Raw genomic sequence first — 18,738 nt, forward strand, 5'->3', positions numbered from 1 at the left:
CAGGGAGGGCAGGCGATGGGCCAGTCGCCCAGCCGGCTCCTGGACACCCAGGGATGCTCCAGCACCTCTGGGCTGAGCCGGGAGGTGAGCGGGACCCTGAGAAAGGGCAGGACAGGGAGGGACCCGGCTGCCCTAACAAGCTCCCTGGGACTGAGCTCCTTCAGACGATGAACCCCCACATCACCATCACCCGGGGGAGACAAGCCGAAGCTCTCCATCAGCCTGGCACAGGCGCTACCCTTTGAGGGGGTTAACCTGGTTTAACATCATCCCTCTGTTTCAGGAGGGGATGCTCCTGTAAACGCAGCAGTTTGCAAACGCCAGTCCCTCAAGGTGGGCAAGATATAGTGGGTCTCAAACCTGAGCCCACATCACCTTGCAGGGCTCTGCCCGTGGGCATCAGTCCCAGCGGCTGGATCCTCCCCTCGCCCACGGTGCCCTGGCAGGGGCTCAGCGCCGCAGGGTTTGGCCTCTGCGGGAGGCGGATGCGGACGGGGAGGCTGCCAGGAGGCGAGAGCCCGCTCCAGCACCGCCAAGCAAAGCTCCTGGAGCTGGGGGAAAAGCCTCTGGCAAGGGGGTGCCCCCCAAAAAGCTGTGCCTGGCCCTGGGGAGAGGGTGGGAGTCACCAAGGAAGAAGCCCATCCTGGCTGCAGGGAGCAGGAGGCAGCCGGTATGGGATACAGGTCACGGACGGTCTGTGCCGGTGGCCAGCACTCTCCCATCGCAGTTTTGTTTGGGTCCTGTGGTCTCTGGCCCAGAAATAGGTGCAGCCCCAGCCTTCCCAGGGCTCCCTGCCCCACGGGGGCAGAAATTTGGAGAGGTCTCTTGGGCCTCCTGCAAAAGGCACCCACACCGGTCTGGCCCAGAGGCTCTGGGGCTATTTTTTCTCACTGCAGGACCAAGCTGGCTCCCCACTTGGCTTCGCTTCACCCCTGCCTGCACCCAGCAAAGGCTGCCGTGCTGCAGGTGGTTGTGCTGGAGGTCCCTCCTGCGCTGGAGGTCCCTCCCTGCTGCTGGAGGTCCCTCCTGCAGCCCCTGCGTTGGCTTTGCCGTGCCCGGCCACAACCGGGCAGGGGCTGAACAGCTCAGGAGTCTGGGGGCTGGCCCTGCTGCAGCCCCACGTGAATTGTCAAGTCTCAGCTCCAGCTATGGTGGTCCCCTCCAGCTACAATGTCCCTTCCTTCTGCTGTGACCTTGGTCCTTATTCCAGAACCCCGTTTCCCTCAAAGGAAAGAAACCCAAATCCCCCAGAGGCCCAAAATGCAGCCCAGGGCTGTGGGGCTGACTGCTAGATGGTGGGGTGCAAGGGCCAGGGCTGGCTGCTTGCTGCCCCCCACCCCAGGACGAGCAGCCCCTTCACCCTGCTGACCCCCAAAGGGACACCAAGCCAGGAGCTGAGGGCCATGGGTCTGTATTTCTCAGGGGATGGTGGCTGGAGGTGCTGGGGGGAGCATGGGGGCTGGTTACGCCAAGCAAGAGTCCCCAGGCAGCTGGTCAGAGTTTCTGTCGGTTACTGAACTGAAGATAAGTGTGATAAAGCTTGAGGAGGAAACAGCTCACAAACCCGCACCAGCCGCTCCGGCACCGCATGGCATGGCACGGCACAGCACAGAGGACCTCTGCTGGCACAGGAGCCACAGGGCAGGGGCCCGAGGCCACCGTTAGCCCATGGCTAGCCCTGCAGTGCACAGGGCAGAGACACCACGGAGGACAGGGGGTCCGTCCTTTCCAGGCAGGTAGCCAGAGCTGGGAACCCCAGCCCTGGGCCACGCACAAGACCAGCCACGAAACACACGAGGCTCAACAGCTTTGCAATGTTTACTCTTGAAAAAATAATCCAATTGAGAAAGCGGCAAGCCCTAGGGATGCCCAGGCACCCAGCCCTACCATGGCCACCACACCGGAGCCTTGCTGGAAGAACAGGGAGGGACAGAGAACAGCATCCAGCTGGCCCATCACGGTGGGGGGAGAGGAGGGAGCTTGAAGCCCACCGGCCAAGTCCTGCTGTAGCTGAGAGCAGGGAGCCACAGCCCCCTGGTTGCTGCAGGGCAGGCAGCAGAGAGGGGAACTCATGTTTAGCCATGCCCTAGCCATAGGGCCACCTTCCCCAGCCCCAGGAGGAGCTCGGAAGAAGTCAAGCCTGAGCCCTGCCAGAGAACAAGGGAAAGGGGGTAGATTTAGTTTCAGAGAGAAGGGAAATGGGGCCTTCGGAAGAGAGATGCCAAGGAAAGGGCATCACAGTGGAGAGTCGTGGAAGTTTTTCCAAAGCAGGGTACGGGGAGAGAGCTGCTTTCCCTGGGAAGAAGCCGAGTCCCTTTCCCCTCATGCCAAAAGGACCTGCTTTACCACGGAGGACCAGCGCGGAGGCCGCCTGCCCACTGGCTGCCAGAGCAGAGTCCCAGTGAAGGGCAGCGCTGGGGGTGGCAGAAGAGGGCAGGGTCGAACCCAAGCCCAGCACTGCAGTCCCAAGGGTGCCACCCTGCACGCTCTTGTTTCCCTCCTGCATCTGTTCTGTCCCTGCTGCTGGGACAGGCATGCAAAGGACCACGAGGGTCAGAGTCCCTGTGGTCATGCTAGAGCTGCGCTGTGTCCGCACAGGGCTCGTTGTGGCCAAAGAGGAGCAGATTTCCCAGGTCACAACTATTCATTCCTACGCCGGGCAAGGGAGGAAGGAGAGGTACAGCAGATGGAGCCAAGGGGACAACAGACAAACCTCCCACAACTGCCCCCACACAGGCTGGGAGCTGCCAGCTCTCCGTGCTGCTTTCCTGCTATCCTCCCCTTCCCACAAGCAATAAATAAATAAGTTAGTGTAGTGTAGACCTCGACGCTCAGTTCACAGTGAGAAAATGAAGGGGAAGAGCCCCTGTGACCACAGGGAAAGGGGCTGAGCAGCAAATCCTCCTCCCAAGGGCAAGCCAGAGCACAGCATCCCTGCTTGAGCCTGGGGAACCTGGGCAGAGAACAGATCTCTCGCTGCATGGATGACACAGGGAGGTGCACTGAGCCAGGGGACCAGGACTGCCCCCAGTGGGGGGGACGCATTAGTACCGAGTGGCTGGGGGTAGGAGGGGGCCCTGGGGTCCTTCCTAAGGCACAGGAAGGGGGATAGGACCCCCTTCCTCTCCCTCTGCATGAGGGGCGTACCACAGCAGGAGAGCCAGGCTACCCATCCTGGCTCAGCTCACAGCTTCCCTACTAGCAACATACCATGGTAAGGGTGGGGATTCAGGAGAACAAACCCACCCTGCCTTCAGCGAGAGCTCGGGGTACCTGGCCAGGGAAGAGGGAGAGACAGAGTACAGTACCACAGGCAAGGACCACGCCAGAGAGCAGCATCTCTCACTCCAGAGGACACCAGTCCGTCCTGTCCCTGCAGCCAGGAGGATGCCCGCTGGCTGCTCCCATCTCACTCTGCAAGGCACTTTCACCCCCTCTCCCATGACTTGGGGGGCAGGGCTGCTCCCCACAGAGAAGGTGGGCGAGGACAGCTGAGCCACAGCACACAGCCTGGTCCACTTCCATCTCCAGTCACTTCCAGCTCCCAGAACTGCAGGGAAAGGAAAGGGGCACCTGACCACCCTCGTGCTGGGTATGGGGTGTCCCCTATGTGTCCCCAGCAAGTTCAGCTCCTCTTCAGCATTCCCTTTTGCCTATGAGCTGGGCTGCCCCAGTTGCTGCAGCCCAAGAAGCAAAGCCAGAGTGCGGGGAGATGTCAAACCCAGCATACAATCTTCAAGGTGCATCCATTGTGCAGGAGATAGAAGAGACGCTGGAAGATCCCTTCTTCACCACCATGTTCACCACTGGGCACAGAGCCAGCCAGGCAAGAGTTAATAAATAACACCCAGCTGGTAGGCTGCAGTACTTGCACATGAGCATGCTGCCTTCTCAGGACTCAGGGGCCAAAAAGGAAAGCAGAGGTGTTCCTCGAGGCCCCCTTTAGCCCCCAACTGAGCACCTCCTTCCTCCAGCCTTGCTCAGCCCGGGGGCACAGGAGCAGCGTTAGTAAAGAGTCTGTGTTAAAAAAAAAAGTTCCTGGGATGGGAAGGACCCTGTCCCGTGCGAGGGAGAGGGAGACCACAACAGGGGGCTGGAGGGAGCCCGAGGTCTCATTTTGCAGCCTGAAATGGGAGTCTGTGTCCGGTCACCAGCCTCCAAGAGCTGCTGCCAACTCTGTCTCTGCACCATGGAGGTCTTCATCTTCTCCCGGTCCCCCTCGCTTCCCAGCTGCCAGTCTCATGTCTGCTCTGCTGCAGCAACCGCTGGCACTGCCACTGCCCCCTCTTCCTTGGCAGGGGGCTCCATGTAGATCGGTGTCACCGATGAGGGCTTCTTGGATCTGCAGGTGAGGAGGCTGGATGGGAGCAGGCAGGGGTGGTGGTCTCCCTCAGGACCCCAACTCCCAACAGCCCTGCCTGCCTCCCTGGTGTGATCTCCTTCCCACTGGGACATCCTCCAGCCCTGGGCATGTATCCTGCCCCCCTCCCACCACAGTGATTCAGAAGAGGGATGGTATGCCCCAGGATTGGGCTGGGACAGAAACAGATGGTGCAGTGCCCTGGGCAGGGGACAGTGCCATGAGGATTGGTGGGGGCGGGTGGGGGGATAACCCAGGTTGCTGTGCCCCCCATACTCACGAGTAGGGGGAGGCAGGGACCCCCACCACGAGGAAGTGGTTCTTCTTGCGGAAGAGCCGCCACAGCCCCTTGTGGTTCCCACGGACGTCCAGGTCCCAGATGTGGAGGCACTAGGGTGGTGGGGAGGGAGGAAGAGGCATCAGAGCCTGGGGACAGACACCAGGGCCAGGTGTCCCCTGGCAAGGGAAAAGCCACTATCCCTGCCCCTCACCAAGACACAGCAGAGAGGGGATAGCACCTTGATCGGGGCAGTGCAGGGCAGCACCCCCCCAGCCACCATCAGTGAGAGAAGAGGGGAACACATTCCCATCCCTGCCTCAGGACGGGGGGGTTTGACCATCACCTCCATTCAAGTGATGGAATCATCCAGACAAGCTCAGACCCTGGGGTCCCACACAGGGAGATCATACGACTTATCTCCACTGAGCCAAGCATCTGCCCTGGATCACCCAGTGCCCTCTGTAAACACCAAAAGCTTAAATACCACCCAAGAGCAGCAAGAATCCATTTGATGAGCTGCATCCAAGGCCACGGACAAACCCAAGAACAACGGTCAGATGTTTCCCAGTGATGCAGAGATCAGTTCAGGGGTGAGAATGGGCCATGTCAGAGGCCTCACCTTAGCAAGCTGAGTCCAGGTGGTGAAATCTGCTTCCTGCTCCATCCTGATGAACATGACGTAGACCCTGCCCTCAGTGTCAGGCACAAAGGAGTCCTCGCAGGGGTTCTTGCTGTGGTCCAAGACCTCAGCCTCACTGTGGAAGCAGAACAGGGAGTGAGCGAGGACCTCACCTCCTCTCCCTGTTCCCGCTGCAGGGTACTTCAGACAGGCAAGCGGTGGCTGGGGCTGCCAGGGCCACCTCCACCCTTTCTTCTGTCCTGGTTGGTTCACTCAGTGTGCCCTGTGGTCTCCCAACCTCCCTGGCAGGCACTTACCCCAGGAGCCGATGAATTTCAGTTTCGTAAGCATCCTTCCTCAAGCTGTTGGAGGAGGAGAGAGCAGAGAGATCAGGGCAGAGCCAGACAGTTTGATAAGCAGGGATCATCCCAAGATGATCCAAACTTAAGACTGCCCCAGTCTAATGCAAAAAGGCCAGTTGGAGCCAATGAATTGAGAGCAGAGAATGCCACATATCCTGGAGGACGTGGCAGCAAAAATGTGACCCTTCAACATGTCCACCAGGAGCACAGGGTAGGCGAACCCAACCTCACAAAAGCCACTGCAAGGATTCCCCAGCGGAGGCCAGTGTGCTGGGGCTGGAGGTTATGGTTGTGGCTCCAGAAGAAAGGGAGACGTCACCAGCACAAGGGGACAAGGGGACAAGGGCCAGGTCAAGCGACTGTTTCATCCACATCTCATCCTGACCAGCACTCACCTCTCCACATTTTTAAGCTGGACATTCGGAACTGTGTTGAACTTGTGCTTCTTGAAATAGGCTTCCTGGAAGGAAGAGAGAGAGGAGGGAAGGAAAATGGGATTCAGTCAGGAGTCAGCAGTACCTCAAGCATCCCTGCTACCTGGAAAGGTGGCTGAGTCAGAGCTCAGCACCAGGAAGGGGCTTGGGGTCTGAGGGATGTCACTCACGTGAAAGTAGCCGTTCATGTTGAGCCCCACGATGCCGAAGTGGTAGGAGCGCGAGATGTCAGGGATGATGCACTCCCGGCCCTTCCGCTGCTCAGGCATCCGCATCCACATATCCCAGTCCCAGAGCTGGGGAGGGGAAACTGCCACTCACACTCAAGTTGGGGGACATGATTTGGTCGTGTGGCCATCCAGGGACCTTTCTGGCTGCCCACACCAGCTCTAGCCCCTTTGGCCCCAGCCTGCCTGGGCCGTTCCAGCCAGCTCTGTGGCTGGTTTTGTGGTCCTGAAGTTACTGTCTGTCCCAAATCCATTCTGCTTGGGCATCTTTCCCAGTGGAAGCTCAGGGAGAACGAGGGCCCCTCCAAGAGCTGTACCCACAGGGACTGGGTGATGATCAGGGACTGCTGATGGGCAGAGATGGGGGTGCAGAAGATAGGGTCCCTCTAGGGTACTCACTTTCTCAGGGGTTGGCCACTTTGGCTCCAGCTCATCCTTGTACAGGCTCTTCCGGAGCACCCAGCCCAGGCCTGGCATGGTCTCTACGCGGTACAGGAGCGAGGGGTCCTCAGCTGTGTGCTCATAGCCCTGCGATGTTAAGGGGAGCATTCAGCATCCCGAATGCACCCCTACCCTGCCAAAATAGGAGGCATCTTCCTCCATGGAGACTCCCAGCACGGGGAGCAGGGGACAGCCACTGGGAAGCACAGAGCAGGGACAGGATGGAGATTTGCAGGGGCGCTTCTGAACAGTTCAGGGCTGGGGAGGCAGACCCGCCTTAGGACGATGGTGGGGGGACACCCCGCTTTACAGACAGAACTTGGACCCCAGCCTGACATGGGAACAACACAGGGCAGAGGTGTCCCTAATCCACCGTCCTCCCTGACCCACCTGGTCATTCCAAGCAGAGATGCAGTACAGGCTCTCGTCCTCCTCCAAAAGGTGTATTGACTGGCTCAGAAAGCTGAGGAAAGAGTTGTCCAGTCCCTGGTCAAACATCCTTGGCAAACACCAAGGCAAACCAAGGCAAAATCTCAACAAAGGGACAAGCCACCCACAACTGCTGGGACTGTCTAACTCGTCTCTTGGGCTGAGATGGCCGATGTTGGCGTGAGATCAGTGGAGGAGCACCCACACAAGCTAAGCTGCATCTCACCATGAGGAGGGGACAATATTGTCTGCTGCTCCATCAGAGTCCTTCCTCATGAAATAGCTGGAGCCCTGGTAGATGCTGTCCCTGTCCTCTTGCCATGGAGCAGTTCTAACCATGTGTGTACAGAATGGATCAGTGTCCCCAAAAAGCAAACCAGGAAGAGATCCCAGACCTTGAAGTCACCCTGCACTGAGTGCCAGGACAGTGGACTCAAGACCCTCTGCAGGCAGAGCTCAGTTACGGCTGTTGCCTGGGGACCGTTCAGCCTCGGATAGGTGAGCTACAGCATGGCAGGGATCTGGCCTCTCCCGAGCAGCCAGAGAGCTTCTAGGAAACGCCCCATCCAAACAGGAGCTCAGGGACCCACAGCTTTACCTGAAGAAGTCAACAGAAATGTCAAGGTCTTCCTCCAGAACCACAGCAAATTTAGCATCCTGTAGGGCAAGGAGAGATGTCAGAAGGATAGGACCAGGACAGAGCAGAGACGACAAGCAGCGTCCCCTGCCTGTGCTGTTCCCTGCCCCACAGGACCAATTCCAGCTCCCAAGAGATGGGGGTCGCAGATGCCACCCTCCCAGGGAAACCCTGCACCGTCTTGCTCCCATGGGTGAGCAGCTGGACAGGGCGCAGGCAGAGGTCTCACTCACCGGGAACAGGTTGAAGGTTGCCGTCAGGCTGGCTTTGTAGTGCTACAAGAAAAGACAGATCGTTACTTGTGTTAGCATCAACCCCTGCACCACAGGGAAAGGTAGCCTGGCACAGATGCGGGGCTAAGCCTGCCTCCCTCGAATGCCTTCCCAGGTCCCAGAAAATAACTCTCCCAGGATTTGGGAAAGGTCTCTCACCTGCGAAACTCTGGCATTTTTAATGCTGATGGGAGTGTGCTGGATTCCTGAGAGGCCAAACAGCTCCACGACATCCATCGGCTCCTGCAATGGAAAAGTACAAAGATCATCAAATGGGCGGGTCTGGATGCATTCTCCCTACCCTCTGACAGTGTCAGCTCCCTGGGATAACAAGAATATGACTGTGGGATCCCCTGCATGTGGCTGTCCTCTTGGGGGCAAGCGAGGCTCAAAATGATGTTGTGCTGTAGACCTCACAGCAAGGAACTCGCCTAACCCTCTTGGCCCTTCAGCCCTTAAGTATTGCCATAAGTTTCTGTTGGCCCCGATAGTTTGCAGACCCAATGTTGTATGCAAGAATATCTGAGAAACCCAAATCCCCAGTCCCCCATGGACAGCGCAGAAAGAAAACAGGTATAGCCAGGAACACCTACTAGCTGCTTAATGTCGAGACCACAATCAACTTCATTTTCTCTCACAGCTGCCAAGAAAGAGACCTCTCTGACCAAGCACATCTGCACTGGGGTCAGAAGTAATCCATATCTGGGCTGACGTATCTTTGCCCCAAGGCGGCCCCACCAAGGCCTCCTCCATCCCTTACTGTCCATCCCACCTCCTAGCCACAAAAGAGAGAAGGAGCTCCCATTGCACCAGCCATTCCCCCTTTCCCTGGTATCCACCATGGCAGCCCGAGCATCCAGGCCGCCCCCTCATAGCTGAGGGATGCTGCTCCAGTTGCCATGGCAATGGATGCTGCTATCTTTAACCACTCTGAAGTGCTGCAGTAAGAGCCTGCATAAACAAATCGGCTCCCCCAGCCCCACAGCCTGGCAGCGGTGGGAGAGGCCTACAAGGGAATGAGCCTGTTCCCTTCCCCACCTCCATCACAAGGCAACCAGACAATACCTCATGGGCTGCTGCACAGATGAGGGCTAGAAAGCTCCTGAGATCTGCTAGGATGCCAAAGGCCTGTCCCAAAGAACATCCCACTGCCAGAGAGCCAGGGCGTGCAGTGGGATCCTCTAGGGCTTTATAGGGTTTTGCTGACGGGAAGGTCTTTGCCCTCTAAAGAGCCAGCTCTCCTCTACCTGGCCACAGCTTTCATGAGCCTTGTGAAAACAGATTGTTTTGGGTCTCTTCATCTCTTACTGAGTGGAGCTGGACAGGCACAGCTGGACTGGTTTGTTCTGCTTCATGTAAGGGAGCTGGACAGCCAGTGTTACACCCAGGCTGGCGATACTCATCAAACAAGAAAGGCGGATGGGGAGAGCCCAACATGACCACCTCATTCCTGCACACCAGCCTCTTTCTGACATGGGGACGTAAAAATCTGGGCTTTGGGAAAGGCCAAGGCAGCTTTATCCACACCCATGGCTTGGCTAAGCTGACTGACTTTGCGTAGGAGCGGGTGAGGAGCAGTGTGACCCACAGCAGGAGGAAGGGTGAAGGGGCTCGGCCTGCCACCCACCAAGGACTGGGCCAGCACCACATACTCTTGGCTGGGGGACCAAGGACCTAGCTACAGGGACCTCTGGGAGTGCTCTCACCTCGTAGTACCCATCAATGAAGACTGTGATCATCTGCGGATTGACGCCCTGAGCCGACAGCAAGGAGCGCAGCATCCTGGGGAGAGATCGAGGGGCCTGAGCGCACAGCCCCAGCGGACCCAGGGCACTCAGCAGGGGGGTGTGGATCCCTTGGGGTGGGGGAAAGGGTGCACGGTAAGGGAACAGGACCTACTGCCCTTGGGCTCTTCCCTTTCCCATGGCCAAGGACCCTGGGATCTGTCCAAGCAGGTCTGCCCACGTTGCTCATGCAGCCCCAGGAGGAGGCTAGGTCCTGCCAGCAGGACAAAGGGGAGGGCTTGGGCCATGTCTGGTCTTGCGGCACAGAGAAGAGAAGCCGTGTGCCCTGGAAGTGCTTACCTGTACAGGTAGTTGGGGCGGTTCCCTGCAATAACAGCTACAGGCACATCGAAGACTTTATTGTCCTTGAGCTGGAAGAGAAAAATGTGTGTGAGCGGGGCTGGGAGAGGCCATGCCAACCTAAATGATTCTATGAATCTATGCCACTGAGAACGGGATCCAAGGGGTAGGGATCGGCACCGCTGTTAAACAGCGGAGCTGCACAGTCCTACCCTTGGCTCAGGGCCACACCAACCAACTAGGACTCCACTCAGCACTGCTGGAGACCCTGCCAGCTTTCCCCTTTCACCCCACCTCAGACCCAGCTCCCAAATCCCAACTTGCATCCACCTGAAGACCTTTGTCCAAATCCTTCAGGACTGTGCCAAGGACAGCCCAAAGGCCATGATAGCTGCTCCATCCCCAAATGTACAGACTCTGCTGCTTACGCCAATGTCCCTAGAGCCATGGTAACCTAGCAGCTCAGGGCAGACATACGGCAAGGAAACTCCCCTTCCCCAGCATGACCTGACCACATGTATTCACTTTACCTTTGCTGGGGCTAAGAGCTTGCCCAGGGGCAGTTTTCACCACTCAGCTGGAGCTTAAGGACAGGGCTCTGCACCTGAACTGTGAACACACCTGGGCCAGCCCAGCCCTCCCTCCTGGAGCATTCCCCAAACACTCTGACCCTGCACTCACAGGATCAGGGTTGAACTCAATGGGTGTGGGGTCTTTGCAGCTGCAGACACTGCCGTAACCTTCTACTTTGCTGCAAAACCTCTTCCGGCGGCGGTTCAGCTCTGTGTCGGGCCAATGGCACTCAGCATCTGGAGGCACCAAGGAGAAAAAAGACTACTCATCCCCATGGCCTCACCTTGTGTGCTCCAGGCTGCACTGCCACACAGACAGCTCTCCCTGGGCTCAGCCATCACCAAGCCAGTCCTTATTACTATGAACAAGCAACACTTCTGGATGCCAGATATAACCACAGGAGCCATTCAGAAGCCATCCCCACCATATGGCCTCTCTGAGCAGCAGTGTCCATGTTCAAGGCCAACAGTCAGAAAAGACTGGATCAGGCCTGGTTTGGAGAGGTGACAAATGGCCAGGCCACATCCCTACTTCCCCATCCTCACCCTTCTCAACAGCCATGCCTGGAATTGCCATGGAAGCAGGAAGAAGGAAAGCTGGCCCCATTTTAAAAGTTACCATCCCCATCTCAAACAGCCTTAAATCCATCCTGGGATGTTGCTAACAGACCCACGGCTTTGACTCAAAAACACCAAGAGCAGCAGACAGACACGTCCCAGAGACACCTGGCATTGCAGAGCGGATCTTACTTCCTACCTTCCACGGATGTCAGATGAACTTCTGTCTTCAGCAGCACAGGGTCACCCCATGTCGAGAGGGCGGGCGACTTGGCGTGCTTCTCCCCGTATACTTCCCCTGGAGCAGGGACACAGGGTCAGGACTGTCTGGAAGGGCCCATCCCCGCTGCATCAAGGCATGGCCAGGGGCTGTAGCTCAGGGTGGCAGCTCGGCACCTTTTCCCCATTGGCCTCTGGCAAGCTGCTGAAGGGACATGCTCTGCCTCCATCCCCTCCCTCACCCCCACGAACGGAGTTGCCTGCTCTCTCCAATTTGTTCCCTGCTCATACAGTGTGTTGGGGATGGGCTGGGTTTGTCTTCACCTGGCTTCTCCCTAAAAGAGGGGCCATGAACCTTCTCCCAGTCTGTGCCGGACTCACCTCCCTTCTTCCCCACAAATGTCCACATGTCTCTCCAGCTCAGGAATGGTGCAACTTGGCTCCCCAGGCTTTTCAGGACATTCTTGGCTGTGTCCTTGAGGTGAAAGGAGCCTTCATCCTGGAACGAAACACAAGCCTGCAGCTGAGGTCTGGCTCCTGATGTAGACAAGGAAAGTCTCCTGTCAATACTGAGGACGTACAGGGCCCACTCCTACCCTTGAACCAGCTGAGCCAGACACCTTCAAGAGCAGGTTCCTACAGTCTCTGTGCCACTAAACCTGCTGGTTGGCTTCACCATGACCCACAGGGAGGTCAGAAGAGTCACAGACTCCTGTTTCCTCGAGAACAAATTGTTCTCAAGCAGGGCCATGTGTTCAGCAACACTTCACACAGCTAAACCCGAAACCTTGAAGAAGCACAGTGCTTCTCGTGCAGCAGCCCAGAGCCAATACAGTCCATGGTGCCTCCCCTAAAGCCTGGAACTGGGACCCAGAAGGGTCCCACCACATCCTTATATTTCCTCATGTCCACTCTCCATCCAACTTCTTGTTTATTGCTGCAGGCTCTGACACATCTGCTTTTTGCTCTTCTGCCTTGCTGGGCACACAGCAGTATCTGTAGTAACAAGGGGGAGCGAGAGGACAAGGGAGGTGATCCAGCCAGGAAGGCATAGCCCAGTGGGGATGTGACATTTAGCCCTGGGAACGCCTGATGACATTCAGGAGGCAACTTCCCAGATGAGCTTTAGGGCGTGCTGACTCAAGGTGACTTTTTCTTTTGACACTAGGGTCACATACCTTAATGGTGAAGATCAGGATCCGGCCCCGGGCAACCATGTTGAGGAAAAGTACCATGGCTTCATCTTCATGGGGAGAATAGGTGTCAAAGACCCTCTTGGCCATCACATGACCCTGTTGGTATTCAAACGTCAGATGCATCTTAAAAGCTATGTGGCCAGGACACGCAGAATTATGGAAATCTGTCCTGGAAGCCTCAGTCCCTGAACAACATGATGAGTTACTTTTCTGGTATGCCAGGGAGTTAGTCCCCAGGCAAATTCAGCCCTTGGGCCTTCATGCACGACATGAAGTGCATTGAGGTCCATGGGACAGCATTACCCAACCTCACAACTCCTCTCCTGCCTGCCCCACAAGGCAGCTAGGCAAGCAGAAGAGAAACACTGCAGTGTTTCTGGGTGACCATGTCATGCTCTGGAAACGACAGGCAAACGAGCATTCGGGGACTTCTCTCCTGGCTGCCCTTTGCCTCATGCACCCAACAGTTAAAGACAAGGACAAACCCTGCCCAGGAAGAAAGACAAATGCAGACACATGGGGATGCTTTACCGTAGCCTGATTTAAGACAATGACGTGGATCCCTCTCCCCTGCTCCCGAGCCTCATCTTCCAGGACCTGCAAGTGGAGAAGCGATGAGAACCATATGCCAAGAACTCTTATCCCCTGCCTATTCAGCACAGCAGAGCCCCCAAACAAGAGGCAAGTCTCTCTCCTGTGACATTCTGGCTTTGCTCATGGCAGTGATGGATGCCAGGATAGAAGAAGACGGGACGACACCTCCACAGTCCTGTAGGCAGAAGGGGGATCCACTCCTAACCTTCTTGCCAGCCACCAAAGTGCTCTCACCACCTGCTGCTTGAGGCTTCACCCATTCAGCTCCATCCATCCTCTGCTCACAGGCACAGCCAGCACCCACCACTTACCGTTGTCCCATCCACAGCCACGTAGACCTTCGACCGGCTGGAGTACACCTCGACATCCAAGACCTTCTTGTTGCTGACAGGGTGCCTAGGGACCTCCACATTCAGCATCTCATCATCTACAGGGGAGAAATGCCCAGTCTCAACCAGCCAAGGCACCTCTGGCTTGTCCCTGCTCGGTGCTAGCCCAGCCAAGCCTCCAGAAGGTCATGCCCACCAGGTATCCCAGCTCAACAAGCCATGGGTCAGAATCTACAAGGATGGCAGGTAAGGGAAATCCAAAATAGCAACAGGTGTGGCCCCAGCTATCCCCACACAGACCTCTGCAGCCAAACATGCGGAAGCCTTGACTAGAGAGACCAGGAATGGGAACAGCCTTTTCTATTCATTTTTGTTAAACCCACATGCACAGACCTACCTTTCATGCTGTAGCTGGTCACAAGTTTGCCCTGACTTAAAGAAATTACTTCCCTCCCTCCAGTTTTCTTGCTTTCAAAAAAAAGCAAGATGCTGCCCCTCACCGTAGTCCTGTGCAGACTCCTCTTCCTCCTCATAAGCAGCTTTCCTGGTGTCCAAGATCAGCTTGATGTTCACAATTACAGTCACAAGCAGGAAGAGGACAGCACCTGTCTGCAATGCAGGACGCTTTGCATTAGCAACTTGTAAGTAACAACCCCAAGATCAGGCCACCTCCTTGGCAGAGGCTGCAGGGCACCTCAAGGAGATCTTGCAAGGGATCATAAGCATCTGTTATTTGCCCTGATTTCTTCTGGGGGAAGGCAAAGAGAAAGAAATACAGATGACCGAGGTTTTAGGGTGAAATGCTTTCATCAGCTGGAGAGCACTGACTTCCTGATACGTGAGAATTAACCCACTTCCAACGCATCCCTGCTTCCAGATCTGTGAGCAGATTCCTGCTAAAATATTGCATCAAGGTCAAGGGTCTCTGCAGGCAAAGAGTTTGGTAATTCAGAGTTACAGCTCCCATGGTAACCTTAGCTTCTGCCCCTCCTGCAGCATCACTACTCTCATCTCTCCCTCTGCAACCAGAGGATGTATTCAGGGTAGTCAGAGGGAGAGGAGATGCTGTGAGACTAAAGCAAGGTAAAGGGAAGAAGCTGAGGTCTGACTTCAGGAAACCGCACTGTGCCACAGGCTACAGAGAACAGCCCGCAGCCTTACTGTCTGCAGCAATCTTCAAGGCAACTGGCGTGGATGCCGATGCAGAGGGCTATGGGAAGGTCCAGGGGCTATGGAGGAGTCCACGGGAACCCCCGATGTGAGCATCACCATTGCCCACAGCCTTGTTGCTCCCAGACCAAGAGCAGGGATAAAAGACTACAACATTTCTACAAGCACCTGTATTTACTTAAATGCATCTTGCTCCTTTCTTCCTCAATTTCAATCTTTTTCATGTTATTTGGACCCAGCGTAAAGCAGAAACTACTCCATGCTAAAAGGAACTTTTCCGAGACAGAGCCACCAGGAAGATTTGGACCACAAACATCCCATGTTGGGAAATAATCCACCTGGCAGGTGTAAGCTGCAAGAGCATGTCTGGCCATGGCCAAGAGGATGGTCTTAGAGCTGCAATGCTGGCCTGGGATGCAGGATTGAAAGACAAGACCTCAGCTGAAGCAATTTGCCTTTACTTGACCCAGGAAGCTTTGTAACCCAGGGCCCAGGTGCTTCTTCATGGTGGAACGGTGACAGCAGCATGCGGTGGCCATGGGGCTCTGCACAGGGACAAAGTCACTGCCCAGCAGCTACAGCCCTGCCCCAGGGCTGAGGAACAGCTCTAGCAGGGAACCCAAAAGCTGCCCTGGACAGTCACGCAGCGAGGGAAGGCTTTGCCATTGGATTTAAGACATAAAACCCTAAGCAGCCATTACCCCCAAAGCTAACACCGCTGCAGGGCTCCACCACCAGCCTCCATGCCAGGAGGGTCCATCCAGCTCACAGCAGAGCCACCACGGAGACCCAAATCTGACTGCTATGTGCTGCTGACAGATTCATCCCATGGCCCAAAAGCTCTGGCCCCTTGGCCCAGCCACGCTTTGGAGGTATCGGATGGTTTCCAGTTTCAGCCATGCAAGCTCAGGGTCCTACTAACCTCCCTAGAGCATCCCAAGACTCAGGCGTGGAGATGTCACAGTAACCAAGGGAGAGGGGAGAGGTTGGTGGAGGCTGCTCATAGCCTGGTCCCCCCGCAAGGGGATGGGGTGGTTGAGGTGGTTTTGAGACTCTTCCCTTGCCTCTCAACCTCCCAACAGGTTGCTTCCTAAAAATCTGTGCCTTTTTCAGCTCTAGGACCCTTGATTCTCTGAGGTCTGGTATGGGGTTGGGATCACACACCAGGATCCCCACCCTACCTGGCCAGTTACTGCCTCAAAGCTACATGTTGCTGCTATCTCTGCCAAGCAGCCAAATGGGTTCAAGAAGTAATTGAGGAGGAGGAAGATGGAAAAAAAGAAATAAGACAAGCGATCGACAGGTAGACAATGTGATAAGATAACATCACTATGGCATTTTGGCTTGTTGATTTGCTGTTGACTCAGGAATATGAGCATCTTTCGGGATCTGTGCACAGAAAGCTTTTAATTAAGCAAGAACAGAGTCTTGGGCTCGTGGCGAGGAGCAGGCTGTACCTGGTGGCCAGCAGCAAGGCCACACTACCAACCTGCCCAGGCCTTCCACCCTGGTCCGCACTGGAGACACGGGGGAGCAGCCCCGCAGCCCAGGTGACCTGAGCGAACAAGGCAGCACCAAGCAGGACCAGCAGTCGGGTCTAGCAAGGCTAGCTCAGTCAGAGCTGCTGATAGAGGCTCAGCTGCTGTAGACCTGGCTACTCCATAGCTGCAGCTCTAGTTTACATATTTTAAGCTCAATTTTCATCTGTGTTTTAAGCCACAGCAGTTCCATGAAGGAGAGATGACAGCAGACAGGCTCTAGCCCGTTGCCCCTAGCATGATAAGCAATGCCTGCCTGAACAACCAGGCCCATTCCCAAGCCCTGAGCACCCCAGGGGATGCAGGACCGAGCAGTCTCCTTACCCAAGGAGCCCTTGTGAGACTTCGTCCTCCCAGGCACACACAAAACCCTCCCCTGCCTGCTCCCTCCCACAGAAACCAACTAGCAGATTTCACCAAGCTCTACTCATCTCGGGATCGGTCCCTTTTCTGCAGCTCACTGCCATGGGGCCAAACCCTCCCTGTCCTTACACCCCCAGACACCACCCAGGACGCTGGCTCTGCTGAGGATTAGCCATTTTACAGCACAAGTGACCCAGCCTGTGGCCTTCCCAGACACCAGCTGCCTCTGGCGCACAAGATCCCATTACTCAGCCCTATTTTCTCTATCCACCTGTTGTGCATCATACCAGGCTTGGTTTGCAAACCAAATGGGGCAGGGATGGTTTCCCACTGCAGGCAGAGTCCTGTTCCACTCAGCATGGGTCCGGAACCAGGAAGGGAGGAATCGGTCAGGTTTCTAGCTGAAAGCCTCCCTAGGATGCCTGGATAATTGTATCTCCTGCCATAGCCACCCAACAGGTCCACTTGCAGCTGGAAGGAGCTGCTAGACATGGCAGACCCTTCCACACATGAGCACAAAGCCACTGGAAGTAGCTTTTTGGGGGACAAGTTATGCTTCCCCAGCCTGTTAGGTCTCCCAGGACTGCCAGCAGACCCACCTCCGCCCACGCAGCTGCTCCATAAGCTCGTAAACCCTATAGATTATCCTCCCTAATCCACTGCAGGCCTGTGGGTGACTCACCTGGCACAGCTTCCGCAGCGCACGCTGGTTCATCAGCTTGTACTTCCAGGCAAGGTACCAGCTCCGCTTCTTGTGGGGCTTGACAGTGGGGTTGGGTTTCCACTCGTCCATAGTCACGGGGGCCAGCACAGAGGCAGCCGCGTGGGGCAGGGGTCAGGACGTGCTCTGCTCCGCTCTCGTGTCCATTGGGGCTCCTGCCAGAACAGGACAGGCACAGGGTGAGGGAAGTGAGCGCCTTCAAACCCTCTCCCTAGCAAAGACAGGGCCTGGCACAAGCGGTGGCCATGAGTGGCAGTCATGTACCACAAGGAGAAGCCCCACGGAGCCTCCCTGCCTCCCAGCACCCCCAGCCCCGCAGGAAGCGATACAGGAGGCCAGGCTTTGCTGCAGGACCATAAGCGAGGTGATGGGAAGCCCTTGAACCCACGGGCCAGTGAGGACCTCTGCTCCAGGCCAACACCTTAGCAAGGTCGTTGCAGTGCAGTGGGCCCACTCCCACCCTCTGGAAAAGAAAAGTGGCCAAGAGACACAAGCCGGCGATAGGCCCCGGACCGGCAGGCGTTATGGAGGTGCCATCACTGGCCACATCAGCCAACGGGGTCCCTGGTGGGGAGAGACACCCTCCCCACCCGCAGCAGCAGGACTGTGAAGCAGCACCATCCCCACTAGTGGGGACACAGCTAGCCTAGACACGGGGACCAGAGCTGGGCCATGGTCCCGCTGGAGATCCCAGCACCCCTGGGGCAGAGAGGCTGTGTCCAGGTGAGGCCGGGCTCCTCACGCAACCTGCTGGGCCTGGGGCAAGATGGAGAGGCCCAGCAGAGCCAGGGGCCCAGGCGGAGCGCTGGCCTCCCCCAGCGGAGCCAGGCAGGGTGGGGAGCACCAATTGCCGTGCAGGGGCCGCACAGCAGCCGCCCGGGTGGGGAGAGGAGGGCTGGGGGAGCCAGAGCCCTCGGGGGAAGGACCCCGGCGATGCCGGAGTGGGGGGGGGGGGGTATCGCGGATGGAGCCAGGCACTCGGGGGCTGTGGGGGCCCAGGACTCCGGGGAGGGGTCGCGAAGGGGACCCAGGCGCTCCGGGAGGGGCGAGTCAGGCGTCCAAAGACCGAGGCGGCAAGGAGCGGCGGGAAGGGGGGGTGGGGGAGCAGGCGTTTCGGGGCCGCGTAGAGCCCGGGGGGGCCGGGAGCCGGGCGGTGCGGCCCGGAGGGCGAGTGCCGGCCGCGCTACTCACGGTCGGCGCGGGGAGGCTGAGGCGGAGCGAGGCTGGGGCGGGCCGGGGCCGGGCAAGGCAGGGCCGGGCCCGGCTCGGCGGTGCCGCCGCCGCCCCGCGAGCCCTCAGCGCCAGCGGGGCCGCGCCGCTTCCGGCGCAGCAG

At 57.2% G+C, this 18,738-nt stretch overlaps 1 protein-coding gene across 1 annotated transcript; it reads right to left on the reverse strand.

The window, feature by feature from the left end:
• Positions 1-1,800: 1,800 nt before the first annotated feature.
• Positions 1,801-18,717, reverse strand: POMGNT1 (protein O-linked mannose N-acetylglucosaminyltransferase 1 (beta 1,2-)). The gene is made up of 22 exons (XM_075508697.1): positions 18,597-18,717; positions 17,367-17,560; positions 14,114-14,222; positions 13,596-13,711; positions 13,222-13,287; positions 12,673-12,786; positions 11,876-11,993; positions 11,475-11,573; positions 10,827-10,954; positions 10,146-10,216; positions 9,768-9,843; positions 8,221-8,304; positions 8,023-8,064; positions 7,751-7,809; positions 7,114-7,186; positions 6,682-6,810; positions 6,226-6,351; positions 6,017-6,081; positions 5,577-5,621; positions 5,260-5,395; positions 4,641-4,750; positions 1,801-4,342 (listed from the first exon to the last, which is right to left on the reverse strand). The coding sequence occupies exons 2-22, from the start codon at positions 17,475-17,477 to the stop codon at positions 4,240-4,242; spliced, it is 1,980 nt and encodes a 659-aa protein (XP_075364812.1). The 5' UTR covers positions 17,478-17,560; positions 18,597-18,717; the 3' UTR covers positions 1,801-4,239.
• Between the last annotated feature and the right edge of the window lie 21 nt (positions 18,718-18,738).

The sequence above is a fragment of the Mycteria americana genome, chromosome 7, assembly GCF_035582795.1.
Source record: "Mycteria americana isolate JAX WOST 10 ecotype Jacksonville Zoo and Gardens chromosome 7, USCA_MyAme_1.0, whole genome shotgun sequence".
In the NCBI taxonomy this organism is placed as follows: Eukaryota; Metazoa; Chordata; class Aves; order Ciconiiformes; family Ciconiidae; genus Mycteria; species Mycteria americana.

Coding starts and splice junctions, on each gene's coding strand:
- POMGNT1 (XM_075508697.1), bottom strand. CDS start 17,477: ATGGACGAGTGGAAACCCAACCCCACTGTCAAGCCCCACAAGAAGCGG. Junction 6,352..6,681: donor AGTGGCCAACCCCTGAGAAA/GTGAGTACCCTA, acceptor TCCCCTCCCCAG/CTCTGGGACTGGGATATGTG. Junction 5,396..5,576: donor GAAATTCATCGGCTCCTGGG/GTAAGTGCCTGC, acceptor CTGCTTCCACAG/TGAGGCTGAGGTCTTGGACC.